This window comes from Seriola lalandi, unplaced genomic scaffold (assembly GCF_002814215.2).
Source record: "Seriola lalandi dorsalis isolate HSWRI2012SDOR001 ecotype SW California unplaced genomic scaffold, Sedor1 jcf7180002054975, whole genome shotgun sequence".
Classification (NCBI taxonomy): Eukaryota; Metazoa; Chordata; class Actinopteri; order Carangiformes; family Carangidae; genus Seriola; species Seriola lalandi.
Window position 1 is genome coordinate 233,276 of NW_019525525.1, and position 15,577 is coordinate 248,852.

Sequence of the window (15,577 nt, forward strand, 5' to 3'; positions counted from 1 at the left end):
GGACAGAAGAGCTCACATCACTTCAGCTTCAACATCCACCATGTTCTCTGTGGTTCTGATACAGCTGCTGGCAGCTGGATCCTGTGAGGAGCTTTCAGTGGATTCACACTAATAAACACATTAGAAACACTGAATAGTCAGATGAATGATGGAGATGATGTTGATTTCTGTTTCCACAGGTGTGTACAGTATTGATCTCATCCAGCCAGACTCAGTGGTTGTGCAGCCTGGAGAGTCTTTGACCATCACCTGTCAGGTCTCTGGTTATTCTCTGACTGATAACAGCTACGCAACAGGTTGGATCAGACAGCGTGAAGGAAAACCAATGGACTGGATTTTGCATCGTTGGGGTGGAGGCAGCGTCTATCAAAACAATGCTCTGAAGAACAAGTTCCTTCACTACACACTCACTTCTACTAGTTCTGTGAAACTTACAGGACAGAATCTGGTGCCTGACGACACAGCTGTGTATTACTGTGTACGTGCACAGTGGTATAGTTGGCTCCACAGTGATACAAACAACCAACAGACCTGCACAAATACCCAGAGACTCCTGTGGCTGAACCACGCACAAACATGTTCCAAATATTATGATTTATAAAGTCGGTACAAGTCTAGTGACGGGATAAATATATAAATGTTTTTGAAGTAATGAACAGTAGAGGAATGTTTTGTTCTAAACGAAGAGTAGTTAAGAAATTTAATATGGTTTTAATCTGATTTCTGCTTCAGCTGACATCTGAATAAGAGATTTAGAGAAAGTTGATTTTCACTAATTATGAGTGAGCAACACATTATTATTCATTTATTTGTGTAATGCAAGGCCTAATTTTTTTCCCATTCTCCATTAGTCCACAAATTATTTGCCAGGACTTCTTATAATTATTTTTCAGGCTAAGAAAATATGGTCAAACACTGAAGAATTTAACTGAAAATAATTTTGTAAATGTCACAAGTTTGATGGATAGTGATCATGATCTTGCTTACAAAACTTTGGAATGAGATCAAACTGATAATTGTAACTGTATTCTGCAGAGAGATTTGATTCATCACACCATGTCCGTAAATCATTTTCTACATCTTTTCTATATATCAGTATTACATACATTACCTTTTTAAACCTGTAGAGGGAGATCTGTACAAACTTTTCCTTCTTATAATATCACCACCAGAGAGTTTCATATCATTTGTTTCAGAAGGCTGAGACAGTTTTATACATCTCTGTGACACCAATCAGAGGGCACTGAACCAAAAACATTTTGTTGAGTTTATTTGTTATAATTACTTTTCATGTTAAGAAAGTAGGTTAATGTCTGTTTATTTTGTAATTATCACAAGTTTGATGGATAGTGATCATGATCTCTGCTGTTTATTATTTTGCTCGACAGCCACAATGACAAAGGAAGCAACAGTGCTGTACAAATACCACTGCAGATGTCAGTGTGAAAGTTTAACCCCCCCCCCACACACACACACACACACACACACACAAAGGCACACAACATCTAACTTCCTATACATTATACATTATACACAAATATTCCCTTAGAGTCAAATCTGAATTTTGCTCTGAGCTGCACAGACGATGCCAGTGAAGAAGATGAGTTCAGCAGTCTGTGGTCCACAACCTCCTCCTTCATATTTCTCTTCATATCATCTCTCTTCTATAACATAATATTCAGCCTGGTCAAGGTAAACATGACAGCTTTTTCTGCATTTCACCCATATTGATTTCCACTTTGTGTAATATGAAGACTAAGAGTGCAATGCATCTTCCTGAAAAGGGAGACCCTGGTAATGCAAATGAATGCATCCACTTGGCTTAATAAAGTTAGACAGAAGAGACAGAGACTAAGATAAGAAAACTCAAATATGTAATTTATTATCACCAGTATGAGAAAAGTTAATTTGCCACCAAATCATTATTTCTGTCAAGGAAATAGCTCTATATGGATATAACAAACTTTGTGTTTAATCAAAAACAAAGTGATGTTACAGGTTTATTGTGTTGATTTTGATCAACGCAATTACATAATAAAGTAATGATAAATGGATGAATTTCAGGTGTTTTGAACTTGAGTGAGTTTACTGGTACAGCCAACCAGCACAAGTTTGACTTTAATGGAGAGCATCTCCAGCCACAGAAAATGTTCTCTGTGTGTTTTAAATGCTCCATGGCGCATACTGACATGTCACTAAGAACATCACAGATATTAACTTGAAGTAACCAACTCACAGCAAGTTACCGTGTCTCAGTGTCCGAGGATAAATGGTTTTATCCAAGTTCCTGAAGAATGTCAGTAAATGGAATCAATCATTCAGTCGTGAAGGGTCAGATGGATACACAGCACAGACGACTTGCTAAATTAAATTGTCACCATATATAATGATGAACTAAGTCATTGAACATTGATTTCTGTATAACCTTAAATTAAATTAAAGTACAACTACAATTCTTAATTACTTACAGAAATACATTTTCCTTCATTGGGTCCTTATGATACATTATGATCACAGATGTTGTTTATTATGTTGCTTGAACACGTCTCTAATATGTTTTAGTGAACTTAGTATCAACTTTTCTTGTTATGGAAAGAACAAATTGTAGTACTGTAGGAGAAAGAGATGCTTTCTGTACATGGTTTTGCATTTCATAGTTTGACTAAATAAATCTTTGCTTTTCATCTTTGGTCATTTTGTTGATAATATTTGTTTTCCTCAGTAAATCAATAGACATGATACTTAATATATACAATAGTTAGGATTTAGACAGCCACATAAGAAACTTATGGGAGTATGAATATTAGTGATAGTTTGCTGGTGATGAACATAAACAGCTTTTGAGGTTTTTGTTTTTATTTGAGTCACAACACAGAGATCTAAGAATATTGGAAAGAAAACCACTTCAACACAGCTGCAGCAGTGAAACCATCAGAACTAAAAATAAACTTCCTCGAAGCAAACAGTCTGTCAGCGTATAGATTTGCATATCAGCATGTATCCATGCGCACAGCAAAGGAAACACAAACATATGGGGTAAATTTACAAACATTTTTTTTTCACTACATTCTTTTTCCATTACACTGTGAAGTTTTGTCTGTGATAAACAGCTTCAAATTTCACACTGTTGGAGATTAGTTTAGAAAATGTAAACTATTATTTTATATTCATTTCTCATTACTTGCATTTTGCATATGCACTGTGGTATATTTGGTTAAATATTGTTACATATAATATATATATATATATGCATAGCATTCATGTTCCTTCTTGTTCTTACACCAGTGTTGTTGAATTATGGTGGCAATGAATCACTGCTTAAAAAAGAAAACGAAAAATCATATAAGTTTTTCTTCATTTGTTTTCACCACCAGTAGATGTGGGCAAGGTTGTACTTCAGTAAACAGACAAAAACTAGAGATTGGATGCAGAAATAACCTTAAAACTGAGTTTAATGCTGCTACAGGGTGATACTGTGCTTCATGCCAAAAAATATTCCAAGTTTCCACATGGAAATAGATGATGGAAAATGTCCCTTCTCTTGCAGGTGATGATGTGCAACTGCAAATGCATGATCTACCAGCATTTATCAATTTCCAAATTTTCTGTAGCTGTAAAACAGACGATCAGCATACATAGATGTCTACAAAACACTACATTTATTTTAAGCCTAAAGACCAATTAAGATTTTTAAAATAATACAGCAGATTACGATATTGTAGTTTTATCCAATATTTTGGTCTTAATTAATAAGTCAAGTAAATTCAATTTATTTATAGAACACATTTTAAAACAACAAATGTTGACCAAAGTGTTTAACAGAGAAATTGTATTATATGAGTCATCAAATAAAAATAGAAACATGACTGTGGATATAAGTACATTAATATTTCATACATTAATTTTTATAATCAATAAAGCCTAAACTGAATGAGTGAATGATTGCTTTTAAACAAAAAACACTGGAAATTTGAGATATTTTTGTTATATATATTGTTACATATGTAGGTTTGTTGATTAGAATTTCAGTTTTGTTTTGTTCTTATCCACTGTTGACAATATAGCCCCCCCCTTACTCTCCAGAGCAGGAAACTGTTTTTGTATTAGGGTTTTTCACTGTGATGGGGTGGACATCACTAAGATATACATCCATACAAAAACCTAAGAGTAAAAATCTTACACTCATCTATTCATCTGATGAAAAAAAAGGACAGGACAAAATACATCTTATTGGTATATGAGGTAACTACCATGTTTATCATTTTTAATGAGCAGATTGATAGTTAAAATTAGGTTAATTCATAGTTTATAGTCACAGTTAGTGCACAGGTGTAAATGTTATATATGGCAAATTTTCATTTTAAGAACTGATTAAGAATCAACACAGAAGACATGCTCACAGGTTGACACCAGTGTATCACATGTACCAGGATTTCTATGCATTTCAGACATTTACTTAAGTTTTTTAAAGTTTTTCTGGTGCTCCAGGTTTTTGTTCAAGCAGTGAATGGAGATGCAGCACTGTGATTATTTCGACTACTGGGGTAAAGGGACTGATGTCACAGTAACAACAGGTAAGCCTCATTTAAACACAGAATTTTCAGTGATCAGTTTATTTTTCATTTAAAAATGTGATTATTGACATTAGAGAAGTTTAGGTCATGGTCTTGTTTAAGTTTGTACTGAACGGACAGAGCAGATAAAACTGAGCCGTCAAGATGTTTAGGATGCAGCTGTTTTGTAGAAAGCATTTTGAAAAATTCTTCTTTGGCATTATCACTTAATGATTTGCTCTTACATTTTATTCAACTGGATTGTGATTGTTACTGATGAATATCTGCATCTTTTTATTCATGCATTTATTCAATGATTTTTGTCGATTATAATTATGCAACATACTGTACCTGGATTATTTTTACAAGGTGTTACCATAAACGTAGGATACTTGCTTTAAATACATGTGTTTCAAACAACTGAACACTGTAAAAAGAAATTAACAAGTAAACAATTCAAATATAAAATTTATCTAAAAAAACAAAACAAAACACACTGACCTTCAAACGATCAAATATGAATTTGCACAAAAGGTCAAATTGATAGTTTTAAATTTAAAGTTTCGCTTTACTTGTTCTGATTTGTAATTCTTTCCATCAGGCATTCGACTGTTTTGGTATATAAGTTTATTGAAAAACAAAAAGAATAACAAAATGTTAATTAAATTTAATATAGTGTGGTAAGAAAAAAAATTAATGGATTTATTATATTAACATCTTGGTTAAATAGAAGTTTTTGGTGTGGAAAATTGTAGTGCTGTTGTATAAATGTATTCAGATTCAATCTCTTTATCCGTGAGCTGAACAGACAAATAAAACAAGTCAATAAGACAATACTTTACTGTTACTTTTTAAATGATGATGGCATCTTTCTTCAAGTTCATTGTGTAAATAGACAGTCACATATTAACCTGCTGATAATTTTGGTTTGTCATTATTTTAACAATATTTATTTATTCCGTGTTATATAGGAAAACCTGCCACTGCTCCTACAAAATGGTTAAGAACAATTCATGTTTCACTTTGTGCAATGTTTTCAGTATTGCAAAATAATCCAAAGAGTATAAAATAAAAATATGAAATAATAATTAATAATACCAACTAAGTTTTAAAAATGTGTTTGAATATGTCACAGTTACATTATATGCCATAATGTCTAACAATGTGAAACTGTAATTTATGTATTTAACATTGAACACTTTCGGTTTTATTTAATTCTGAGGTTGAAAGATTCAACCAATTATTATTATATCTGTGATCAACTTTTCTGATGAGTAATTCATTATCTGTGTTTCTTGATTTACCTGAATTCAAACTTTTAAAACTCTTTTACAGCATCAACTGTGCCACCGACTGTGTTCCCTTTGATTCAGTGCAACCCCGGCTCTGGAGATAAAATCACTGTTGGTTGTCTTGCATACAACTTCTCCCCAAAGAATCTTAATTTCCAGTGGACCGATGTCAGTGGGGCCGCCCTGACTTCAATACAATATCCTCATACTGAGACAAACAACAAATATACAGCAGCCAGTTTCATCCAAGTATCAAAATCTGACTACGATTCAAGGAAGTCTTTTAAATGTTCAGTAAATCATGATGGATCAGTAAAAACCCTGCAAGTGCCAAGTACGTAATTTTAACTTTTAATAAGATGTCTCTCTAATTTCATTATACTGTGTGATGGGTCAGCTTACTATTCCCATTCATCTTGGTCTAATCTACAAATGTTCAGCAATATTTATTCCTTTACATTTGTGACATTTCCTTTGTCTGTCTGATGCATATATTTTTCCTTTGAGCTAAATATCTTATCACTTGCACATGAAAGATTAATATCCAGATTAATATAATATTGAATGACTGTAACTCTGCTGTTTCTTCCACCTATTCAGAGTTTGTTCCAGCAAAAATGACTTTGCTATCGGTGCCAAATGAAGACACCCAGGCCCTGGTCTGCACAATTGAGGACAGTCGCAATGGAACATTTGAATCATTTAAATGGAAAAAGAATGGTGCAGATTTGAACAACTACATTCAAAGTCCCTCTCATAAAACTGGAAGTTTATATTCAGTGATCAGTGTCCTGAAAGTCAAGAACACAGACTGGGACAGCAAAGCCGTTTACACCTGTGAGATAAAATACAATGGAAACCTGTATATAAGAAAGACCTCAAAAGGTACAGTGATATTGCATCTTGACATTAATGACATGACATAAACATAAAATCAAGATTTTTTCAGATCTTAAAAAAATGTTTGTGACCCCCCTTTTCTCTGTTGCTCTCCCTCATGTAGCTTTTATCACGGTGACACTGAAACAGCCAAGTGCTAAAGCAATTTTCAGCAACAACCAAGCAGAGCTGGAATGTGTCATCACTGGACAAGACCAAACCGTTGTCAGTGACACTGACATCACATGGGAAATTGACGGAAAAAATGTGACCAACAGCATTACTTCAACATTGCCTGGCTGGCCGTACAGCAAAACCAGCAAGATGACTCAGAATTACGAACAGTGGAAGACAGTCAACAAAGTACGCTGTTCTGCCATTAGAAAAGATGTGACACCAGTTATTCAAGATCTGACTGTCCAAAAAGGAGGTATGTTACTGAGGGATGGAACAGTAATCTGTGAACCCATGGGGAGGCAGCCAACTTACACACTCAAACATGTAACACAGTAAAGCAAATGTAAATCTTATATATGAAGCACCCTAGTAAACCAAGTGTCTCTTTCAGATGGCAGTCAGCCAAAAGTGGCAGTCCACGTCCTTCCAGTGGAGGACGTCGGCCAAGGAGACTCAGCTAAGGTCACTCTGGTGTGTCTGATCTCCAGTCCTGTGCAGCAGGATTACTACATTGCGTGGTCAGAACATGATGGACAAAAACTCCCCATCTATGCTGATGGCGTTAACTTCCCACCACAAAAGACCGAAAATGGCTACTCAATCACAAGTGTTTACATCACCAACAACAAAAACTGGAAAGCGAATTTCATTTACGACTGCAACGTCATGCCTGCTGGCACAAATCACTCCAAGAATTCTGGGGGAGTGTCTAAGGCTAAGGCCATGGGTAACTCAATTGAATGTGACAAATAGTGGATTCAGCTATAAATGTTGTGTTTTGTGCTAGTATGTCATTCTGTCTCTGTGTGTACTCCCTGACATGGCAACCTGTGTCATCAATCTTTGTGATTGTACATATAAGAGTCAACATGTCAATTCAGTTTTGTTTGTCCTGTTATTGTGTTTGTCACATTGTCTAACAGCTTGAGAAGTGTGCTGACCGTTTTAAATAAATGTTGCATGGAGACACTTTTGTTATATGTTCATGAATGACTTTGATATTTTTAAAACAAAATGAAAAGCAAAGCACAAAGAATCCCTTTGTATGAGTAGTTTTCACTGAAGCCTCACAGTAGTAAACTGCACTGCACCACTGTTTAACTGAATCAATGTCGACACATGACAGTAAAGAGTGAATCATGCTTCATTCCAGTTGATTAGCACTATTTCTTAAAGGCAACGGTGTCAATGTTATCTTACTAAAAACCTTTGTTAACACACACCACAAACACACAAATACAAACATACATGCAGCGTCTAACCCCTTATACCTTCCTGTGCTTAAATATTCCTTTAGAGTCAAATCTGAATTTTGCTCTGAGCTGCACAGACGATGCCAGTGAAGAAGATGAGTTCAGCAGTCTGTGGTCCACAACCTCCTCCTTCATATTTCTCTTCATATCATCTCTCTTCTATAACATAATATTCAGCCTGGTCAAGGTAAACATGACAGCTTTTTCTGCATTTCACCCATATTGATTCAAGAGTGCGATGCATCTTCCTGAAAAGGGAGACCCTGGTAATGCAAATGAATGCATCCATTTGGCTTAATAAAGTTAGACAGAAGAGACAGAGAAAACTCAAATATGTAATTGATTATCACCAGTATGAGAAAAGTTAATCAGTACCAAATCATTATTTCTGTCTAGTGTATTGCTCTATATGTTTTAGTATACAGTAGTGATTAAGTGAAAGAAAAAAAATGTTACAGGTTCATTGTGTTGATTTGATGAAAACAAGTAAATAAGTGTGAAATGAAACACTTTCAGTGCATTAAGTGTTTAACTGGTACAGCCAACCAGCACAAGTTTGACTTTAATGAAGAGCATCTCCAGCCACAGAAAATGTTCTCTGTGTGTTTTAAATGCTCCATGGCGCATACTGACATGTCACTAAGAACATCACAGATATTATCTTGAAGTAACCAACTCACAGCAAGTTACCGTGTCTCAGTGTCTGAGGATAAATGGTTTTATCCAAGTTCCTAAAGAATGTCACTAAATTGAATCAATCATTCAGTCCAACACCGAAGACACAAAGATCATTTGGGTGTCCATTCTCCAGCTGTGTGAAACAGTTCAATGACCCGTATTTGACAAGTGAATGTAAATTTTTAAACTGATTTTAATGTTTTTTTTTTCAGATGAAGAGAGGATAAAGGATCAGATTGATACACAGCACCGACGACTTCATTTGCTTTCTTGTACATCAGCGATAATCTATTGTCTATTTGCTAAGTAAATGGTCACTATATATCATGATTAAGTAAGTCATTGAAAATTGATTTCTCTGTACCTTTAGAAAAAGTAAAAAGTACAATTACAATTTGTAATTACTTACATGAATATATTTTCCTGCATTGGGTCCTGTTTTTATACTATGATCACAGATGTTCTTTGTTATGTTTCTTGGACACGTCTCTAAAATGTTTTAACTTTTCTTGTTATGTATAGAACAACTTGTAGTACTATAGCAGAGAGAGATGTTTTCTGTACATGGTTTTGCATTTCATAGTTTGAATAAATCTTTGCTTTTTACGTTTGGACATTTTGTTGATAATATTTGCTTTCATCTGTAAATCAGTAGAACTAACACACAGGGATCTAAGAATATCTGAAAAGAAAACCACTTCAAGTCAGCACACCATAAATTTCTGTTATCAGTTAAGCTCTGAAGGTTTTTCAGTTCTATGATGTTTCTGAAAATATCATCTTTAGAGAGCCACTTCCCCCTCTCTCTGCACCTCTGGGACCACAGCTGCAGCAGTGAAACTTTGCAGAAACCGTCAGAACTATAAATAAACTTCCTCAAAGCAACAGGCATGTCTGTCAGTGTATAGATTTGCATTTGAGCGTGTGAAGTAGCTCACATGCAGACATCAGACATCAGAAAGCAGAAACATAGTGTTAAAATATAATGAAACAGAATCTGCATAGCCTACCATACATTTTCAAAAATGTGGAAGTTAAGAATTTTACTTTACTTTTTTTATTTACTTTATTATCTCTATTCTAATTATGTTTCACAACATATAAGTATATTATAATTGAATCTCTTTTTTCTGTGCAGTGAAAAGCTTTACCCTTGTGTTCTTGAATGTAGCTCAGCAAGGTTGTAAAGATTACATCTTGAACTACTAGTTATGGTTCTACTAATGAATTTAGGAAAACAATTTAACCTGTCGACTTCAATAACCTTAAAACACATGATTAACTAGAAGGGCACTAGTAGGGCACAGACCTCGCCAAGGTCAATGTCAAACAACATACAACAGAAAAAAAATTCAAATTCATAGGAAATGATCCAGATCTACCACAAATATGATGGTTTCTTCCATGGCCACATCCCCCCACCAAGATTGGCGCAAATCGTTCAGTACTTTTTGTGTAATCCTACTAATAAATAAACGGCCAGGTGAACACATAACCTCCTAAGCACGGGTAGTATAAGTTAATCACATAGCCGATTGGGCCGATGTACGGGGACCTCCGACCTCTAGGGGGCCTCCGAACTCCTACTAACTGTGGCATCAAGCTGTTTTTTTTTTGTTGTTTGTTTGTTTGTTTTTTTTGTCATTAAATCACAATAATTAAAGTATCTGTATGTTCAAATACGAACCAATGAATGAAGAGTTACTTTATTTTCAAATACGAAAAATATTATGATCGGTTTTCTGGAGTATCATTTGTATCATGATGATGACGAATGTGGTCGGAGGTCATAGGTCAGAGGTCAGAGGGTGACCGTGGAAATTTAGCGGCAAAGTTAGTTTCTCGCGAAAGACGCTTCTTAAAACATGGAGAGTAAATGGTGGAGCGGTGGAGGAGCAAAGATAAAGGCGAAAAAAGAAAAGGGATTCAGAGAAACTGAAATTCAGACAAACATATCGTCTATCTAGACTTTTTCCAAAAGTCGGCTACTCGGCTTGCTAGCATTAGCAGAGCCAGAGGAGGACTATGCTAACGTCGCAGAACATGAACAACATGAGCTCAGCTGGATATCAGCATGAAACAGAGGCAGAGAGCCACAGCCCTGCGACAGACACCTGTCCACTTGGCCCACCGTCATCTCCAGCTGAATAAGGTGAATAAGTTAACAGTTTAGCAGCCGCAAAATGTATTACTTTCTACCTATTTTCCCAAGTTTAAAAATGAACTGAGAAAAACAGTAATAACAATTGAACTCTTTATGAACACTGCCAACAGAGTCGGACCTTGTCAGGATTTAAATGATGTAGTGGAGGAGTCTTTGACATGAGGTAGGCTTTCTCTCATATTATTATTCACTACTAACTATTCTTCTCTTTAGGGTGTTGTGTTTATACAATGAGAAATCGTTGAGAATCGATTGAGTCTGGAAACATTTGACTATTATATCATTGAAACAATATCATGTCATGGTTACATGATTATATGGTGGAATTCCTGTATGATAGGTTGCATTCATTATTTGTTATAGGTCTATCTAATCAGCAGTATAAATCGAACTGTGTGTGTGTGTGTGTGTGTGTGTGTGTGTGTGTGTGTGTGTGTGTTTGATGGAAGAATCTGAATCATAGAACTGTATTAGTGGAGGTTGCTCAAACTTTTCAGTCATACATTGTAGACTAGTATGTTGATATTGTTGCTGCTGGCCCAGGAAAAGTATTGTTACAATCATTAATTGTTAATCCGGTAGCAAACAATAAATATACAGGTGTTTATATGGTCCTTCAGGTTGTTGTCATAAGCTGTAGCCTGTCAGTGTAAATCCTGCATAAAATACAGGGATTTCAGACAGATAGTTGCTTCCGCTGAGAACTTGTAATTCAAAATTTTGGATTGCAAGTGTGAGGAAAGAAGATTGGGGGGTGCCTCCAAGATTTTGTGCCCAGGGGACTCTGCACTCTTATCCGGGCCTGGTAATATGTCTAATATGTTCTTCTGGAGAATAATATCAAGCTAACAGATGAATATAATATGGAGATGAGAAAAGTGAAGAAAGACTACCATCTAGTGGGAAAGGCTTTATGCAGATAAAGTGAACTGTCATTTGGTCTTGGATCAGTGAATGGAAAGGACATGTGACAGAGAACACAAAACATTAATCTATGAGAAAGATATTGTTCATGTAAATCCACTCAGGCAGTATGACTCATTGTTCTCTTCTATACAATAGTAATGACAAGTTCCACTTTTATACACTGGAAAATCTTTAATATGCAAATATTGTAAGTTTTGCTAAACTACTTTAGAATGAGTTCATAGGACCAGATTCATGCAGGCCTACATTAAAACCCTTTCACTGTATTTGCATTAACAACCTGCTTATATAGATATGCAGCTCAAAGCAAGTAACCCAAGTACTGGACTGCCTTCTAGGCTCATTTTGGGAGTGGAAGTGAACTTAAACATGAACCCCATACACTGAAAATGTGGTTGTGCAGCCATCTACTGGTTTTTAGGTGCATTGTCCCAACTCTGTGAATTACAAAACTTAACAACACACTATAGTTTGACGCAATATTACAGCTGTGTGGTCACAGCTCTGTGGAGGAATCAAAATGATGCTGGTGCTAAAATACAAACAAATTAATTCTAAAACATTTACTGAGGTTATGATTCAAATACCACTTTGAATCACAGAGATAAAGTTAAAGTGGATTTGCCTTCTCAAAAAATAGTAATAATACACACCCAACTCTAACCCCATAAGATGTGGAAGCAGACGGCACTGACTTTAGCCGTGCCTCTCTATTCCAAGTTTAGCAGCAGCCAAATGCATACTTTTGGACAGTTTTTCACTTGCCATAATGCAGTAGTAGTCAACCAAAAATCCACCATTTTCTGTTTGCTCTTTATTTAATGTTATAAAATGTTCAATAAAAATTGCGGTCCACTATTGAAGTAGAAGCTGCTTCATTAGAGGCTTTAGTGAGACAGAATCATGCTAAAATAAATAAATAGATAGACATAAAGAGAATTGCTTTGTTCTGTTTTTCATTTGTGTAAATAAATGTCCCTGTCCTGTATCAAAACCTATTCAATAGAAATCTCCTTTGTTTTCCTGACCAAAGTCAGAAAAATGGTGTGATCTCGGTGAAGTGTGGTGAGGTTTTGGGACGTGCATGTATCACTGTGGTTTACTAGTAGCTGGGGTTACAACACCGTGTTACACACCATAACAAAAACCATGCTGTAAAAACTCATCTGTCTTTCTCCTGTAATCATAAAGCAAAGCTCCCAGTGAATGATGAGAATATCAGATTAATGTCAAAGGATGTATTGGTATTTTTTAATTACATTTCTGAGTTATTGAGAAAGCACAGTGATGAGTGTGATATAAGATGAGTCAGTGACTGTGCAGAGAATTCTGATCTTAACCCAGACTCTCATTTACCAAAATGAATGAACGTATAAAACGTCACAGTTCTAAAACCAGATACAATTCAATACTATAGACCTGTAATGTAATAGTTAGTGTTTGTTGACCCTGTGACGCTGCTGATTAAACGGTAATTTATGAGGCCACAGTTAGTGGTGGTGTTGTATTTCATTATTCTGAGTAGGGCTGCACAGTTAATTGCAATATAATCAAAATCGCAATATGACCAAGTGCAATTTCCAATTTGCAGGAGCTGCAATTTTTTTAATAAAGGTAAAATGTGTCACAACATTGTTGTGTATTTTGAGCACCAAAGGCGTTGTGGTGCTACAGGGATACCCCGGCCTAAAAATCATATTCTCCGTGCGTAAAGAAACATGTTTGTTTGGTACAAGATCCAACAAAAATCACATCAACTATTTTAGATTTTTTTTGTGAAAATGAAATACAAAAATTACCATTCCAACTGAAATCACAATATCTGCCAGTATAATGGCAATATGAGTTTTTTTTTTTTTGCATATCGTGTAGCCCTAATACTGAGGAGTGTTTTCAGTATTCTGTCCCCTGCATGTATGCAAGTAAGATTGATTTTAAATATTTTTTCCATCTCTTCAAACTGTTCATGTATGTTTAACAAAGACACTTGAAACAGTTTGGGGAAGCTTTCGAAAATGTAATTTATTTGTATCAAATGATATACACAGCACTAAAAGTAGTTTATATTATTCATATACAGTTAAGAGGCTGCATTACAATACAATACAGTGTCTGAAATGTAAGAAAACCTGAAAAATACAATGTTAATTTTTTGCAGACATTGCAAAAAAAACAGACATCACATTCACTATGATAATAAAGTAACCAAAAGACTGAAATCATTTGTATGTTGTTCATTTATAATCCAGTTAATTAACCCTGCCATTGAAGAATGTAAATTCATAAAATGAGAAATCAAGTACTTACTATAGTCATTAAAATCCCATAAAAGGTTTTATTTTATTTTTATTATTTATTATTTTATAAATAATATATTTAAATAAAAAGAGGAACAGCTGTTCTACTGCAGAGAAATGTATGACAGCTAAACCGTGACACTGGTTTTTGCATTTTGGTGCATCACTGTGTCCTGGGATGGCCACAATGATTCATACATTACAAAAACCTCTTATGGGAAGAATGAGAAATGAAGTTGTGAGTCATGTAAAGACTCAGTACAACACTAAGAGACTGTGCCTTTATTAATTTGCGGACTATCTTATTTTTATTCCTTTTAATTGTTGTATATGTCTTATTTTTTATTGGTTTGATTATTATTTTATTTAATCATATTTTATTCCTACTTTTTTATTCCTACTTTTAAATAGTTTCAATTTTCATATCTTTTGTACTAATCGGTTGTTGGTCTTTATTTTATTTTATTAATGGTTTTTAATTTATATGTATCATTTATGTGCTTGTTTTCATTTATTTCTAATGTTTTATCTTTACACTATCCACTTAGTTTTTATGGTTGCAACTTCTGAGATAATTCTTGCTTTATGCAGCACATTGTGCTTCCACCTGGAATGAAATGTGCTATATCAATAAAGCTTTGTTTACTTACAGCCCAACTCCATCATATACTGTAGACTTCCAGTGAAACCGTGGTGAATGTTTTATGTGTGGACAGTGGACACACCAAATGGACAAGAATATTCTGCAATCTTGTCTTGTCAGAGTTGATGTGACTCATTTTCTCTTACATATAATAGCCAACCAGATACGTTACTAAAAGAAATAAACTATAATCATATTTACAGACAAAATGAATTATGTGCTGACAAATTTATTGTGTTATCTAATTTATTAAATTAATTTAAACTATGATGATCAACATAGCACAAGTACTACAAGACTTTAACTCACCATCTATAAAATTTCGTAAAAGCTATGAAAAGTAAAATCTTTCCATGATCATTTTAATTGGCACTAAAAGAGTAAACAAAAGGCTGCCATACAATTCTTCATAGTATATACTGTATAGAACATAACAAAACCCAAAATACAATGTTAAGTGTTTGTTGGCACTGCAGACAAGGACACAAATATATGATCATACAGTATTCATCAGGTACAGGTACTTACAGTTGTCATTACAGTCCCACAGTGATTCTGATTTTGAATCATTGAAGTGAAAAGATCCAGACCTGTTGTATTGTGTACTGCAGCAGTATGTTGCAGCCACACTTTGACACTAGTTTTTGCATTGTGCTGTATCACTGTGTCCTGGAGTGGCCACAGTGATGCACACAATTACAAAAACCTCTCAAG

The 15,577-nt window shown here is 34.9% G+C and overlaps 1 protein-coding gene across 2 annotated transcripts; it reads left to right on the forward strand.

Annotated features, from left to right (window-relative positions):
- Nucleotides 1-1,552: 1,552 nt before the first annotated feature.
- LOC147817308 (immunoglobulin heavy constant mu) lies at nucleotides 1,553-9,443 on the forward strand. Of its 2 annotated transcripts, none has more exons than XM_087171083.1 (8): nucleotides 1,553-1,692; nucleotides 4,489-4,574; nucleotides 5,889-6,179; nucleotides 6,446-6,730; nucleotides 6,849-7,154; nucleotides 7,293-7,628; nucleotides 8,199-8,341; nucleotides 9,045-9,443. In XM_087171083.1, exons 2-8 carry the CDS (start codon nucleotides 4,508-4,510, stop codon nucleotides 9,057-9,059), a joined length of 1,443 nt encoding a protein of 480 aa, XP_087027209.1. In that variant the 5' UTR covers nucleotides 1,553-1,692; nucleotides 4,489-4,507; the 3' UTR covers nucleotides 9,060-9,443. The 2 variants fall into 2 exon arrangements, with proteins under 2 accessions (XP_087027209.1, XP_087027208.1); XM_087171082.1 differs by lacking the exon at nucleotides 1,553-1,692 and adding an exon at nucleotides 4,122-4,242.
- Nucleotides 9,444-15,577: the final 6,134 nt, after the last annotated feature.

Excerpts from the sequence above, each read along its gene's own strand:
- LOC147817308 (XM_087171083.1), top strand. The coding sequence starts at position 4,508 with ATGGAGATGCAGCACTGTGATTATTTCGACTACTGGGGTAAAGGGACT. Across the intron at positions 6,180-6,445 it reads AAAAACCCTGCAAGTGCCAA|AGTTTGTTCCAGCAAAAATG; the intron begins GTACGTAATTTT and ends CCACCTATTCAG. Across the intron at positions 7,155-7,292 it reads TCTGACTGTCCAAAAAGGAG|ATGGCAGTCAGCCAAAAGTG; the intron begins GTATGTTACTGA and ends TGTCTCTTTCAG.